Genomic DNA, 14,800 nt, shown 5'->3' on the forward strand with positions numbered 1-14,800 from the left:
AACATGGTTCGGGGATTGCGAAATCTATCGCGATCATTGTCTCATATCAGAGACTATTGATATCGTAGGGTCCGTATGAGTGTAGAATAGCGAATAGACTTGGCGTCGTCTACCCACGCTGTGAAACTTGATCCAATTGTCCTTTGAAACAAATGTCAGTGGACAAGGATAGATATTGAGACCATTTAAACTCGGATTCGCCCGCATTTACTTGACCCAGAAGTCCTGATTCGCAGTCAGGTAACTTATCGGGGAAAAGATCGGCCTGGTTAGTCGCTTTCTCGGGCCTTATCCCAGTACACACATTTGCTTGTACATCAAGCAACATCTGGTTAGCAGTATTAACTGTCCGCTCTAAAATGGTCAGGGCGAGGGCGACGGAAAATGACTGGACGTATTGGCAGTGCTGCTGCAGCACTTTGCCGAGGTCCAAAGGGTATAACCAGGATCACCCGGCATAAGGCAAAGCTTCTCAATGTTCACCCCAGCGATCTTACGACGGCGAGCCAGGTACGCCTCGTAGTTGGCCGTGTGCCGCTGGCAAAACGTCAGTGTATCGACCAGGCTTAAACCTACCGAGATAACTAAATCATGATCGAGGATCTTATGCTTGTCCCGGTTCTCGTAGAAAGCATTGACCATTTCATGTCTTTCCATGTGGTCGAGCCCCGAGTAAAAGATCATGCAGTCGGAATTTGCATTTAAGTTTCCTGTACACCTAAAGTTTCTCAGCTGTAGTGAGCGGAAGGTAAAAGTCTTGTCGAAGCTAGCAATTATTCGCGAGATAGGGTTCCGCAAGCAGTACGTTTCCTTGAGAATCACGGCGTCATGTTGTCCTACCAATCAAAAGATGGGCATTGCTGCATGACAGAGTTAGATATATTGTATGCCTATTCGTGCTGGAGGCTAAATAGTATAAGGTTGTTCCTCAAGTATGGAGCTGTTATTCCAAGGCGTGGGGAGTATATTTTCTGGCGATAAGGTATCTTAGAAACGAGTAATCTTTCAACGATAATAGATGAGGGCATGTGCCCAAGTACCTAAGTCTCCGGATTCGCCTGAGTCACCGAGTACCCTGTCACTTTTCGAGAGTATTCAATGTATTATTGACTCTCGACAGCATAATTCTCTGTCGAAGGATATAGTACCACGTTATGATGTTGTGCAAAGCATGCCGCAGAGCCAGGTTTTGATGCAGTTTTATGATATTTCCGTATATGCTCGGATTGTATACATGATGCAAATATTTGCCCGGGCGCGGTAGGTAGATCTAGGATGCGGTCGGGTACAGCTAGAGCCATGGTCCTGCGGATCATTAGACGCTCTGGCAGGTGTCGCATGAGGGTTGCACTCTGAGTAGAATAAACAGTTTGTGGCAGGATCGAGTAACAGAAAGAGTCGGTTGGGAGGATAAGAATCTCGACGTTGACATGTATGAGCTATAAACATCGAAGATGTTCTCTCTTATGCAGTAGTTCTTGAAGGTTTCCTCTATATTGGCTTGCTGCGTCGACAAATGTTTCTATGAGACCACAGGGTGGTGAGGTGTGTAGTTGTTGTCTGGCTCGTTTATGTGTATCATCGAAGTTAACGATCAAGCCCGCTGTATCTATATTAATCCTTCGTGTGACTGGAGCAGAAGTAGAGAAAGTTATTCTCTAAGGGCTGGGTATATCTAAGCTTGCAATACCATTGGGAGTCTGGGTTAACTTGTAGACATGTCCCATTGGTCCAGTAGGTTGTCCTGTTTATATAGGGCTCTAGTCATCCCATGTAGGCTAAGAAGTCAATGCCAAGATAAATACTACTAAAGAAGAGAGAGCGCGCATAGGTAAGGAAGATGGGGCTGGAAGGCCATTTATATAGTTCTTCGTCCTCCAGAAGGTGCTCTTCACTTGAAAGCAGCAATTTCCTTGTTACCTTGAATACTATCGCGTTCACCACTCTAAAGTCTCTGTGAAGCCCGGGGGAAGGGAAATCACCCTATGGTCCTACGATGCGTTGACTTGTATGCAATGGTGAATCTCTAAACTGATGAATAGATGAAGTGAAACCAGTAGTGTATTGACTTCTACAATAAAGCTCAGTGGATGATAATAAGCCTCCTTTTCCCCCTGGTGCCATTACCTTTTCTATTTGGGAAATCTAAAATTGAGCCTGAAACCGACATATATTGCTGCCTGAGGCAACTATGAACTGCGCCCGAAAGGGGTCAGTAAGCTGGGAAATCACCAGACACGCATTCTCTACGAAATGCTGTTTTAATGCTAGCTTGAGATTTGTAATTGCCTAATGGCCGCTGATCATCATCGTCGGGTCTGATGGTACAAGTGCCATTGGCCTATTGAGCGTCTTGCTGCAACGGCAGGTCGTAACAGGTTGCCTTACAGATGGGTTCGGGCCGGCGATAGTTACTCGCGGTGTTTCCCCTATTACCTTGCGAACCTGGGCTAACAGTTTGTTGATAGATGTATTGTCCCTCTCAGCTGGGTTGTCAAGACCAGTCCCTGCAGATTGTAACATAATAAGCAACGATGGGGGGCCTGATTTAAATAAGCATGATCCCTGCATAAGGGTGCTCGCAGTTGCAGATGGTAGCACATAAACACCACTTTCATTGGCTTTTTGGGTATTTGTCAATGCTACTACGCTTATAGGGCTGGAATTGCTGACGGCAGGGACTAGACAGGCGCCTGACTTTGGTGCACGAGGCTGTAGTGACTGCTGAGTGGTACCACGGTCATGTTCACCAACTCGGGGTTTCAAATGAATGATGTTCTCGAACACGATAATTCTGGAAGAGAATGGTTGTATACTAATCACTTAAGCCATCTGCCCATATAGTGTTGAACCATCGAGCATGGGAACTTCTCTCCAATGTGCGTTCAAAGACATTAAATGTCTTACTAGGTTACACTACAAAAAGAAATTATCCTCGTATTTCAAGTAGACCCTGCATGATGGTCTGATGGGGTAAGAATGTTCCCCTGTCCAGACAAATTTAAAAGGCGCTTAGGAAGAGTATCAGGCGTCCAACTAGGCGTGCTACAATGTATCGATTGACCCTTCTGTTTCAGTTACTTTATCAATATGGAAACATACGGATTGGTGAGACCTTAGTCGAAGAGCTTTGGTGTATAAGAATGAGGACGAATCCCTCCCTATCCTGAGTCTTCATCCCATTCTTCATCTGGCTCTAGCTTTGAACATAATTCTACAAGGCCCAATTTTCTTCAAGCTCATACATCATCGTCATCATGGTCAAGACCGCCCTTCTCCCTCTCGCTCTCCTTGCTGCACTGGCTCCCTTTGCCGCCGCAAGGAACTGCAAGACTGGGCTTAATTATTGTGGATGGAACCTCCTTAACATTGGTATGTTAACTTGCCTCCTCTATCCAGACTTCACGTTTCTAATAATATCCTTTTGATAGGCAAGTACGGGGCCCAGGTCAATGGCGCCCTCGATGCTGCCCACCAGCCGACCGACGATGCCCATATTCGTGAATCCCTCTTCCACTGCAACGGTGGCGATAATGGCGATATCTCTTTCTTCACATACTGCGGTGGTGGCTGCAAGGATGGCGGCATGGACCGCAGCGACTACTGCTAGATATTTGGTTGCGGATTGGTATCAACTTCTAACTAGTGGTGCGATATGGATGCGGCCATTGTACTTTATTCCCTTCATTCCCTTCATCGTATCCAACATACGGTATAGTGGAGTCTTAGTCTAGAAAGGAAATGCAACTTTTAGGGGCTGAGCTTGATTACTATCCTAACATAGATAAAATATACCATGCATGATAGGAAGAAATTCATAGGTCCCCATATTACAAAGGAAACAGGGTTCATTTGGAGAAGTCGATATATCTCAGTTGGAATAATCACTGGATGTTCATCACGGAAAATGTTAGGGTCGCGACAAGCAATGCAAGTCGGTCAGCTACATGATACGATGGATAGCGGATCGTGTTCTTCGATTTTGAGCTCAGTCACATTCTTTCGAAAATATCTTATGATGGGCCTATTTACAACAATCAAGAACCGATAACAGCCAAAGTTCGGCGTTGTCAACAAATAATATGCCGGGACCTGAAGACTCTGCCCCACCAGCCATGCCCTTCTTGGTCCCCGACTTCGAATCGTTAACTTTAGCCTCCGCCTGTGCGCTTCTCCCCGGCTCACCCGACGGAAATATCTCCCCAATCTCACCAATTATTAGCCAAAACGTCTCCTCCGCACCCACATTGACTCACGTCGGCAATTCTCCTGTTCTCCACTCTCCAAATTTAAGCAATTAACCCCCTAGTCGTATAAGTAGCTCGTATCCCACCGAGCCGATTAATTCCCATACAAAATTCATCCAGTTCGAATAAAAATACCCTGAAAATGCCATTCACAATCCGCTATGCCACAGAGCAAGATGCTCTCCACCTTGCCAACATCAACGTAGTCAGCTTCAACCACCAGGCACTATGGTCCGCGTTGTTCCCAAACGTCGACGTGCCCGGAACTTTGCCACTCAAAACAGCCCGTTGTCTAGACAAGCTCAGATCGCCGCAAGTGCATGTTGTGGTAGCCGTTGATGATGATTCGGGCAAAGTTATTGGGTACTCTCGATGGTGGTTTCCGAAGGATTACGAAACGAGCGTTGTCGAATTGTCCTCCGAGGGCTTAGATGCACTAACGGCTCATGACAATGGGAAAGCGTACCCAGAAGGTCTCAATATGGAGGCTTATCAAGCATTCAAGGACCTCTTGGCTGATTTGCAGCGGGCACATTTAGAGGAGGGCGATATCAGTATGTTGAATACTCGCTCTTATATTTACCATTGCGGTACTTGAAAGATTGGCTGTATCCGTGTACTGACTACAGCAGTGTTGGAATTCCTCGCTACTTTGCCGGAAGCTCAAGGCAAGGGTGTTGGAACGGCATTGTTGAAATGGGGTATTGAGCGTGCTGATGCGAGGAATGCTCGAGTGTATTTGGAGGCTACAAAGGACGGGTATCCGCTTTATTGGAAGCATGGGTGGCGGGATCTGCAGGTGGCAGGGTTGGATTTCACGAAGTATGGGAGCACAGGGTCGCAGGAATGGGTTGCTATGCGGAGGGATAGGAGAAAGCCTGTTGCTGGATGAGATGTTTTCGTTTTAGCTTGTTCTTTGTTCTGTTCAGACTGATGAAGACAGATGATACACAAGTAATAGATCTAAGGCATTGGAGACACATTGATGGATGACCAATCAATATATGGAAATTCTATAAGAGATATATTCAACTCAACACCTATCGTATACGTATGCTGGTGATAGGCTCTACACTTCTCATTAGAAACACTCGTGCCGAGGACTGAGAAAAGCATATCATTTTGTATTGTACCAAAACCAGATGCGGTGCTTCTTTGACTTAATATCTAGGGCCTCCCGAATTTCAAAAAGCCTGCGGTAACTCGATATATGAGTATGAGAGGAGAGAGGAGATGGACCAGTATGAGTACAACTTTGACTTCGGCCCCATTATACTAGAACATTTAATATTTGTATGGGTGCTATACGAACTCATATGGCGAATTACGATTCTTTAGAGCTCGCATGTTACAGCCGTTTACTAATATACTGCATGGCATGACTCTAGTTTGATTTCACTTCATCGTCTTCAATTCCTAGGGGGTGAATCCCATATTCACCATGGCAAAAGGCTTTAATTAGGACATTAACCACCTGCCTTCCTCAACTCGTTACCATTCCCCGTTTCTTGGTCTTCTTCTTATAAATACCCTCTGCTTTTGTCTCTCCTCTTCCTCTTTCGCTATCCACTCACAATCTATCTTGTTCTCATTACCAGTATACTAGAGGTCATTCTTTCCTGGTTAGGTGTCCTTGCAATTCTTTCGCCTTCAGTGGTCGAAGGAGACGTATAGTCTGTGTCTACTACCAGACAATTCTCTATATGGTATTCAATAATACTCTTCTATGTCATCTTGAGAACTCATTATTCCAAGCTGAAGCGCAAACCATGTCATCTTGCTACAGCTATATCTCGGTTTGGCAGTATGCGCTCCTCCTCATCCTTGCCTCGTGATCTTAGCGGAATTTTCGGCACCTTGGTTATTGATGAGGCACATACCTTGCGAAACCGCAACACAGCTCAGTGGACTGCAGCCCATGCAATCAACGCGAAATTCACGATTCTGGCGACTGCGACCCCCATCTTCAACAGTTACAAGGATTTTGGCGCGCTGTACCCGTTCCTTATCCCATCAAACAATGAATCTACGTGGTATCATGTTAATCCAAAGCTAAACCCCTTTATAATTCAATTTATCTATATAATGATGTATCGATGCCGGAAAACAGACTGTACTTTATTCGGCATATGCATTATTAAGTATATAGCACTTATTTCTCTCTCTAATAAAGAAAGAGAAATTTGTCAGTGATGGTAAGTCTTCTAAGAGCGTATACTTTGCATGGACTGATGGAAGGACAGTCATTTCTGCTTTATATGGCATGACCGCAAGTCGAACACAGATGTATGCTGCAGTATCCTGCCCAACCGTTGTGCAGGACTAGTCCATAGGGAGGAGAACTGAAGTCTCCCTCTCATGACATCTCTTGAAGTAGCGCACAGTTTTCTGCACTTGTTATGTCTGGTGGACGAAAGATGAAGTAAAAGCTTTCCCACGCCAATGCTATAGGGCGCTACTTATATTCTTAAAGCAATGCTAACATATCACAGCTACGCCGGCTTATCCGACAAGCCATCTTGGGCCCCGTATGTCACTCAATCAGCATATGTTCCGCATATGCTAATAACATACAGTGGAGAACCTGTCCAAGGCCAATATTGGTTTCGAGGAGAAGGTGGCCGGGGAAAAGTGAGTTAGATCTACGCATCAGTTTAGCATATGCTGACAGATACAGCGCCCTGAAACATTGGGTGCTATCGCACGGATGGCAACAAGCCCGCTATCTCCACGAACCCAGGTATGTGTTTTACATATGCTGAGCTTATATTCGAGAGAGATATGTCTAATATATGCAGGAATAAAATCTCGCATGAGTCTGCTGTGTGGCGCTATGCAGAAGCCTGTGAGGAATCAGTATGAGTTATTATACCTTGTATATACCCTGCATATACCAAGCTAAGAGAAAACAGGTTAATTGATAAAGTCTTTTAGAACAAGTTCGGCAATTCCTTCCACCGGGTAAGTATATTCTCCACATATACAGTACATATGCTAAGAATACTATAGCAGGATCCAGTGTCCGCTTCTGTGACCCCACAGGTAAGTCCCCTCCATATATAATACATACATATATCGACTCCTTCTATAGCATCGATGATGGTCTTTAATAACAATTAGTGCAGGCAATAGTCGAGAAGAGTGGGTCTAGACTTTCTAGTAGCAGCTCGAGTGTTCCATGCCCATATGTTTACAGGGAAGTCAGCATGCATTATAGATGCGAAGAAGGCATCTAGGAGTCCTACACATATCTCTACGGACACAATCTGAAAGCTCTCATGGCTTCACACACAATTGCTCTCGGTAGCCATTTCGCACGAGGGCATAGTACAACAGTGGTTGTTAGAAAGGGTCAGATAAGATTGAGAAACCTAGTGCAGCATCGCGCAGAGAACTACCCTAACGTCTACCACGCACAAAATCGCACTTCCAAGTACTCGCCATCCCCTTTGACCATCCAGGATAGCCTTTGATAGATAACAACATGATGACCGAAGAAGGCCGGGGTATTGGGTAAGGGGGGCGGCCAAACGACAAGCTAGAAAGATTACCGAGACGAAAAACACCGTTACGGATATGAGGACATCAAAAGGTTCTAATAGGAAATGCAAAACTGCTTTTGCATGTCCACACTAGAAACATCATCAGACTGTGCACAGAGCGCACGAAGTACAAGACGAGACGACGCGTTTATGCCCAGTAGAAAAAGCAATTTCGATCCAAACGTGCCAACCAATGTGTTCTACTTCTCAACCTGGCTATGCAATCACATCGATTCTTGCTTGCGTATCTGGCTTCACTGCAACTGCAGCCTGGGCCCCGAGGGCTGTGAGGTCGGATGGTCTCATGCGCTGTCTGTGCGTCTGTGACTCAAATAATCTAGATGAAGTGTCAAGGGCTATACCGATGCCGCCAGTGCTTCATAAATAGCATATACTGCAGTATAGTACTAACTCGTGCATTTTTGATAGTCGTCGCAGGTGCGTTCGTTGTTCGAGGTCCCTCCCCTGGGTCGGGAAGGCGGATATTGTACGGCTCGAGTTGATAGAAGAGGCACGATTTGCCCTCGAGCCATTTCTGCTAACGCAATCCAGGGTATTGCTGACATAAGGATAATGATGGTATTGAGGCTGTCTCAACTCAGACAACTGTCTATAAAATGATACTGTTCTGAGTTTAAACGATCAGGATGTCCAGTAAATATCCTTCCCAGGATATCCCGATGTATGTGACTCGTGCCGCACTTAGATCGTCAAGAAATAGTAACAAACATAAAACAACCACAGCTACCTACACTCAGATAGTAGTATTCGGCTTGCTCTAAGGGTGTCTCTCTCATGTAACTCATGATGGTCATAGGGGTGTCAGCTGACTGCCTTGTTTCTATGGCCGCCCCTCACCATCTCTTCTTCCTCTTTGTCATCTTCATCTTATCTCTCACTCTTCCTATTCGCATCGAACTACGATAGTCTACAGATAATGTAAGGATCAACAATAAATGTCATTTCATGATGTTCTATCCTGTCAAAACCACCATGCTGGACGCACAATCTTACCAGGTGCTGTTAGATAGCTTTTTTGCCGCTCAGGTACAAGACTTCCTCCACATTTGACCACAGTCTCCTCAGTAACATCCAGACCCGTTGATTCATGGTGTGTCGGCCACGTTGTACACCAGCTTCTTTCCACTGACCTTGCCATCCTTCATATCCTGCAGACCCTCCAATACTCCCTGAAGCCCCCGTGGCCCCAGCTTGACAGGATGAGGCTTAACCTTTCCCTCTGCAAGGAAAGTGGCTGCCTTGCTCATGAATTGTCCCGCAAACTCTCGATCCTCCGGCTTGGCAGGAATGATGCCACCACCAAAATCAAAATCCTCACCAAAAGCAGTGTATCCTATGGTGAAAAGACTGCGGACATCATCACGGGGAACGTTCACCTTCAGCAAGGCAGAATAATCTCCGCCCTTGCTAGAGATCACTTCGCCACAGAACTTAGCGCTAGACTCAACAGCAACAGTGTCGAATACCAGCTTCAGATTGTCCTGTGCGTATTCTTTGACGGCCTGGACTGCATTCGCATCTTTATAATCGAACACTGCATCTGCGCCCAGACTCTTTACAAGATCGAAGTTCTGCGCGGAACATGTCGTCAACACAGTGTACCCCGACAACTTGGCATACTGAATGGCCAAGGTACCGGTGGCTGTGGAGCCACCGTAGATGAGAATCAGCTCAGGCTGTGCTAGTGGGGCGTCTGGTGGTGCGAGCTTCAGACTCTGATACAGGCCCTGGCCCACGGTAATTGTCCCCAAGCCGAGGGTTGAAGCTTCTTCAAAGCTGAGACGGTCGGGGATGGCGATCTGAAGGTCGGCCTTCGGGATACAGTATTCGGCAAAGGCGCCACTCTCCGGGTTGTTGGAATTGCATCCTTGAACCCAACCGCAAACACGGTCGCCCTTGCGAAAGGCTTTCTTGACGCCCTTGCCGACCTCTTCGACGACACCGGAGTAATCATTCCCAATGACTTGTCCTGGAGGTTTCCGGTCGGCACTTTTCCAGTCGGTAGGGTTTAGAGCAACACTAGCTGTTTTGACAAGAAGGCAGTCGTCGGGCACAGTAGGGATCGGACGTTCCATCACGTCGCGACTGCCGGGTGCAGTGATCACGAGGGCTTTCTGCATGATGAGATGAGATACGGAGTTATGGTGTGTTGCGAAGAAGCAAGTGAGATTTACAGACAAAGGCAAGCGGGGTCAGAGAGGGGGTTAAGAAATGTTACATGACTGCTGATTATAACGTCACAGCTTCTTTGCCAGACTAGTTATGTCCGTGTTATCTCCGCTCTTACACTGAATAAATGACAGCTAAGCATTGTATTATTAATCGGTGTCATTAATAATCCACGATGCTATGGCCTTCCAAGGCTGGCTTACTGCGATGTGATTCGACACCGGGACTCGCTAACCAGCCCCGGTCCCGAAATGGATCCGTTCAGTAGTTTTAGCTTCTCTCCAACCGATCCATGTTCTCCAACATTCAACTATCTACCTCTGTTCCATTCTTCTGCAACTCACCGCTATTGATGTCGGCCCGGCCCAATGACATTCCTCGCGTGGCCAACTTCGTCTCTGCCCAACCCAGCCCGACCGATTCCCCGTCCGCACCTCCGCCAGCGGGAATGACGCCGCCTCCCCGAGAGCGGGTCCCACGGGCCTGTGAACACTGCCGGGCCCGCAAGATCAAGTGCAATGGCCAGCTGCCGTGCAATGCCTGCGCGCGCCATCCAGAACGATGTCTCTACCGGACAGGAAGCATCCGCCAGAGAAAGAACCGTCGCACCAAGGAAGCCCCGCGACCACCAGCTACCCTACTCCCTCTCCCAACCACCGATTCGCCAACTACTCCAAGTGACTGGTCCCACACCAGTCTAAGCGATGGCCCGGCGCAGTATAAGCGACATCATGAGCTCCGCGCTGGTATTGGCGTACAGAACCCAGAGACAGGGGCATTCCAGTTCTATGGTAATTCTCATACCCTATATCTGTTTGACGGACTCTGTTAACCCACGAAGGACCCTCTTCCGGCTTCTGCTTCATTCATCGGGTCTACCAACGCATTAAGCAAGGCTCATCTAGTGAGCCGCTGCTTGCTCGTCGTAGCTGCTCCATTCCAGATGCCATCCACCGATTTGGCTTGGAGCGCTTCATGTTTGCCCGGCCAGGGGACTCGGATCCGCGGCGGACTCATTTTCCATCTCAGATGTTCCTCCCAAGGGAGCTGGGTGACCAATTCATCGAGGCCTATTTCCGCATTATGCACCCACAAATACCCATATTAATAATGTCCGAGATTGTTGATGCTTGGAACCAAATGTGGGAATCTCCTGTTCGAGACCATAGTGTCAAAAACCAGGATATCCTATTTATGGTGCTGGCTATCGGCGCTCGGATCGCTAATCTAAGGGGGAAGCAATCTGAAAGCAGTGTCGAGGCCTGGGCTGATTACTTCTCCAGCCGAGTGTCCGAGGGGCCCATCTTTCTGCAGGAGCCGAGCATCCGGGGTGTACATTTGATGCTGTTGAAGGTACGTCACCAGAATCTGCCAATGAAGCTCGCTAACCCAATAACAAGTCAATGTACGCTTTGCAGCTGATGCGACAAAATGATGCTTATCTCTACCTGGGTCATGCCACCCGCACATGCCTCGTACTAGGTCTGCACCGGGCCCAGGTCACCGATGGTCGCGATCCCAACGTGCATCGGCTGCGATTGACCTTCTGGACGACATTCTTCTGCGAGCGCATATCTTCGCTGTATATGGGTCGTCCGTCGAGCCTTTCTGACCGACAAATCGACACAGCATATCCTGAAGACCTGCCGCAAAATATTTATGACAGTACTTGCGCCCCTATGCAAGAATGTGCGTTCATCCGAGCGATGGGTGAGATTTCTAAGCTAGCGGATCGCATCTCTATTGAGATATATTCGCCGGCCAGCATAAAAAGTCCCACGGACCTGGACAAGCTCAATCAAATCAGCATTGAATGCGACCATGCCCTCCAAGCTGTCACACCGACACTGCCCAGTTACCTACACTTCTTCGATGACACTGTCCCTATTGGTGAGCCGTGGCAGGAGATTCAACGCGTGAGCCTTGGATTCTGCTACTACGTCGTCCGGATGCTCCTCTCCCGCCCGGCACTGGTGCTCACTACATTCTTCACCTCAGTACAAGAAGCCCAATCTGCCACTGGCTGCTCCGAGCTCCAGGCCTGCATCAATTCATCGACTTCTGCAGCCCGGAATTTGATTCACCTGGCCCATGATGTCTATTTCCGTCGCTTCCCAGATATTCGCTATGATGGAGCTTTGGCCTCGTTTCTTGTATCTGCGACATTGACTCTTTTATATGATGTGCTTAACTTAGGAACGGATCCGGACCGAGCCAGGCAGACCTTCACGGTCGTTGAAAAGGCAATAAAGTGTCTAGATGAGATAGAACATACGGGGTATACGTCAGGCAAGGCGTTGAGCTTGGACCTGATGAGAGTGGCTAAGCAAGCCGTGCAAGCGTCCGATCCCGTGGTGGACACAAACCAGGTCTTGATGGATGCGTTCCCGTGGTTAGAGTATGTTTTTACCCTCTGTTGTTGGACTGCGCTGACTGAGTAGTAACTGGGCATCCGCCCCGGTCGGGGAGAATCCCGATCTGTCAATGTATACGTTTCCCCCGGCGGACGTGGCGGTCATTGGCTCTTTGGCGGGGAATGAAGTCGGTTGGACCGAGCCGGACGGCAACCATCTCTGGTTGGGCAATGGGTTCGAGCCGAATGCGATGCCGGGGTGTTTATTCTAGGCGCGAAAAGATTAGATTGGGTAGACAGCACATAATAGACTAATGGATCATCTATGAGGGCCGGCGGCTATTCTGGCATTGTCTCCCGGCCACGTCTCTCCAGCTGAAACACCCCAACGCACCTCAGCCTTAGGGTATTATCGATCCAATGCGATGCCTGCCCTAACCGCCATCAATCCTGGCCATGATCCGAGCGCTATCCGGAGAAAGGATCCATAGATACTTATACCCTCTTTCTATCCTACCCAGCTGCCTCCCATTGAGTGAGCTCCAATGTCCAAAGCTAACATCCGGGCAGTCCCTTGGACTTCCCACCTCATCTACCTCCTTCTTATCCTCCCCACAGGCCTCAGCATCACCCTCCTGCTCAGTGACTCCCAGCACTGGACCCTTACAGGCAACCTCTACACCTTTATCAACCACTACCGCACGACCGTGCAAACAGCACTTCAGATCATAGCTACTCTCCTCGGCGCCATCCAAATACTCAGCATCTGCCGCCTTATAAACCACGCCACTCGCATCCTCTTCAAACACTCCACCCACCACACGACCCTCAACGACCTTGCCCTCTGGTCCGCTCTCTCCACCCCAACCACCAACTTCTCCCTCCCTCTGCCCCAAATCATCCTCACACTCCTCCTTGCCAACCTCTCCGCCGTCCTCTCTGCCCTCTGGACTGGTGCCCTCACCCCAACCTCCACCACTACCACCGCCAACACGACCATCCTCATCCCCTCCTACGCCAACCGCTCCTTCATCAAAGAATACCCCTCCCAGATCGACACTACCGGTCCCTCTCTCCGCACCTCCCTCGGCTATTTCACCTACTCCGTCGGCGTCGGTCTCCTCACTTCCCTCGTCTCCTCCGCCTCCACCGCCTCCCCGCTCACCGGCTCCCTGAAATTCCGCTCCCACGCCAAACTCGACTCTACCGGCTACACCTACTCCGGCCGCTCCTACGGCGTCGGCAGCCCTGTCGGCCTCACCGATGGAAATGTCACTTCGTCTTACCCTTACGCAGCCAACTACACCTACCACGAACGCGGCTACCTCGCCCGCGTCTCCTGCATATACAACTCCTCCACCCTCTTCCTCCTAGGAGATACCTACGACACAGCCCTATACGTCGCTGAAGGCCCCCTACCCGACAGCAACGCCTCCACAGGCGAATACTCCACCTACACAGGATGGTCAACCGACACGATCGTAGCCCTCGGCGTAGCCAGCCAACCCGCAGCATACACAAAGGAGAGGTACGTCGCCGCCGCAGCGGGGAGTTACTACGCGTCGTTAAACGCAAGTCAATGCCTGATCAGCTTCGTACCGAGATGGTTCCTCGTGAACGTGGCGATCCAGGAGAAACTCGTGGACGTGGTGCCACTCAACACCACCTCCTCTACCTTATATTCCTCTGAAGAAGAAACAGACACCGACATCGACCCCACCAACAAAACCATCCACGTCGCCATGCGCCAGTTAGAACTCATCTCCAACGACCTCACCTCCTTCTACCGCTCCACGCTCGGCGACGCATTCAATACGTCCATCGCAGATCACGCCACGAACACCAATACCACTGCCAACATTTCTTCGAACTTCACTACCACGAGCAGCAGCCCAAACTCCGCCGATAATGAAATAACAACCCTAACCGCCATCCAAAACACCTACATTTCCCTGATTGACGATATTCTCGCTGCGTATGGGTCTGCGCAGCTCATGGTGGGGAATTTCTCTCACCCCGCCACCGCGACGGTTACTGTTGATGCGTTTCGGCTTGGGTCCAGGGTGTATATTGTGGCGGTGTTTGTGGTTAACGTGCTTGTAGTGATTGGGGTCGGTATTGAGATGGGGCGCACGGGCGTGTGGAGGGCATTGCCAAAGTTTGATTATTTGGATGCGAGGATGTTGGTGCTTGGGGGTGCGAATGGGGGGAGGGGGGTTGCGGAACGGGCGGCCGAGGTGGGGTGGAAGGGAGAGGAAACGGGGAGGTTTGGGGTTAGGCTTGTTAAGGTTGGTGGGGTGAGGGGGGTGGGGTGGGGGTTGGTTTATGGGGGGAGTAGGAGTGGGAGTAGTAGGAGTATAGAAGGTGGTGGTGATGGTGGTGAGAAGGGGAGGAGAGGATCGCAAGAGACGTTGGTAGATGAGTGGATCTGACTCATGGTGTTTGTTCAGTATATAGTAGTTTCGGGG

The 14,800-nt window shown here is 49.0% G+C and overlaps 6 protein-coding genes across 6 annotated transcripts; 5 read left to right on the forward strand and 1 right to left on the reverse strand.

Moving 5' to 3' along the window:
• Nucleotides 1–3,053: 3,053 nt before the first annotated feature.
• Nucleotides 3,054–3,767, forward strand: BO87DRAFT_381244 (uncharacterized protein). Its single transcript, XM_025624486.1, has 2 exons — nt 3,054–3,372; nt 3,432–3,767. The coding sequence occupies exons 1-2, from the start codon at nt 3,258–3,260 to the stop codon at nt 3,608–3,610; spliced, it is 294 nt and encodes a 97-aa protein (XP_025474042.1). The 5' UTR covers nt 3,054–3,257; the 3' UTR covers nt 3,611–3,767.
• Nucleotides 3,768–4,280: 513 nt separating this feature from the next.
• Nucleotides 4,281–5,267, forward strand: BO87DRAFT_463701 (GNAT family N-acetyltransferase). The gene is made up of 2 exons (XM_025629252.1): nt 4,281–4,801; nt 4,880–5,267. The coding sequence occupies exons 1-2, from the start codon at nt 4,390–4,392 to the stop codon at nt 5,137–5,139; spliced, it is 672 nt and encodes a 223-aa protein (XP_025474043.1). The 5' UTR covers nt 4,281–4,389; the 3' UTR covers nt 5,140–5,267.
• Nucleotides 5,268–6,053: 786 nt separating this feature from the next.
• BO87DRAFT_321868 (uncharacterized protein) lies at nt 6,054–7,109 on the forward strand (the record flags this gene model as incomplete). The annotated part of the gene is made up of 5 exons (XM_025619951.1): nt 6,054–6,280; nt 6,740–6,775; nt 6,824–6,864; nt 6,906–6,987; nt 7,046–7,109. 5 exons carry the CDS (start codon nt 6,054–6,056, stop codon nt 7,107–7,109), a joined length of 450 nt encoding a protein of 149 aa, XP_025474044.1.
• Nucleotides 7,110–8,735: 1,626 nt separating this feature from the next.
• Nucleotides 8,736–10,010, reverse strand: BO87DRAFT_381246 (zinc-binding alcohol dehydrogenase family protein). Its single transcript, XM_025624487.1, has one exon. It carries the CDS (start codon nt 9,928–9,930, stop codon nt 8,896–8,898), a length of 1,035 nt encoding a protein of 344 aa, XP_025474045.1. The 5' UTR covers nt 9,931–10,010; the 3' UTR covers nt 8,736–8,895.
• A 321-nt stretch (nt 10,011–10,331) lies between these two features.
• BO87DRAFT_321902 (Zn(II)2Cys6 transcription factor) lies at nt 10,332–12,604 on the forward strand (the record flags this gene model as incomplete). The annotated part of the gene is made up of 4 exons (XM_025619952.1): nt 10,332–10,770; nt 10,821–11,332; nt 11,380–12,377; nt 12,421–12,604. The coding sequence occupies 4 exons, from the start codon at nt 10,332–10,334 to the stop codon at nt 12,602–12,604; spliced, it is 2,133 nt and encodes a 710-aa protein (XP_025474046.1).
• Nucleotides 12,605–12,729: 125 nt separating this feature from the next.
• BO87DRAFT_451169 (uncharacterized protein) lies at nt 12,730–14,764 on the forward strand (the record flags this gene model as incomplete). The annotated part of the gene is made up of 1 exon (XM_025628447.1): nt 12,730–14,764. Exon 1 carries the CDS (start codon nt 12,878–12,880, stop codon nt 14,762–14,764), a length of 1,887 nt encoding a protein of 628 aa, XP_025474047.1. The 5' UTR covers nt 12,730–12,877.
• Nucleotides 14,765–14,800: the final 36 nt, after the last annotated feature.

Source organism: Aspergillus neoniger, assembly GCF_003184625.1.
Source record: "Aspergillus neoniger CBS 115656 unplaced genomic scaffold BO87scaffold_64, whole genome shotgun sequence".
NCBI classification, from domain to species: Eukaryota; Fungi; Ascomycota; class Eurotiomycetes; order Eurotiales; family Aspergillaceae; genus Aspergillus; species Aspergillus neoniger.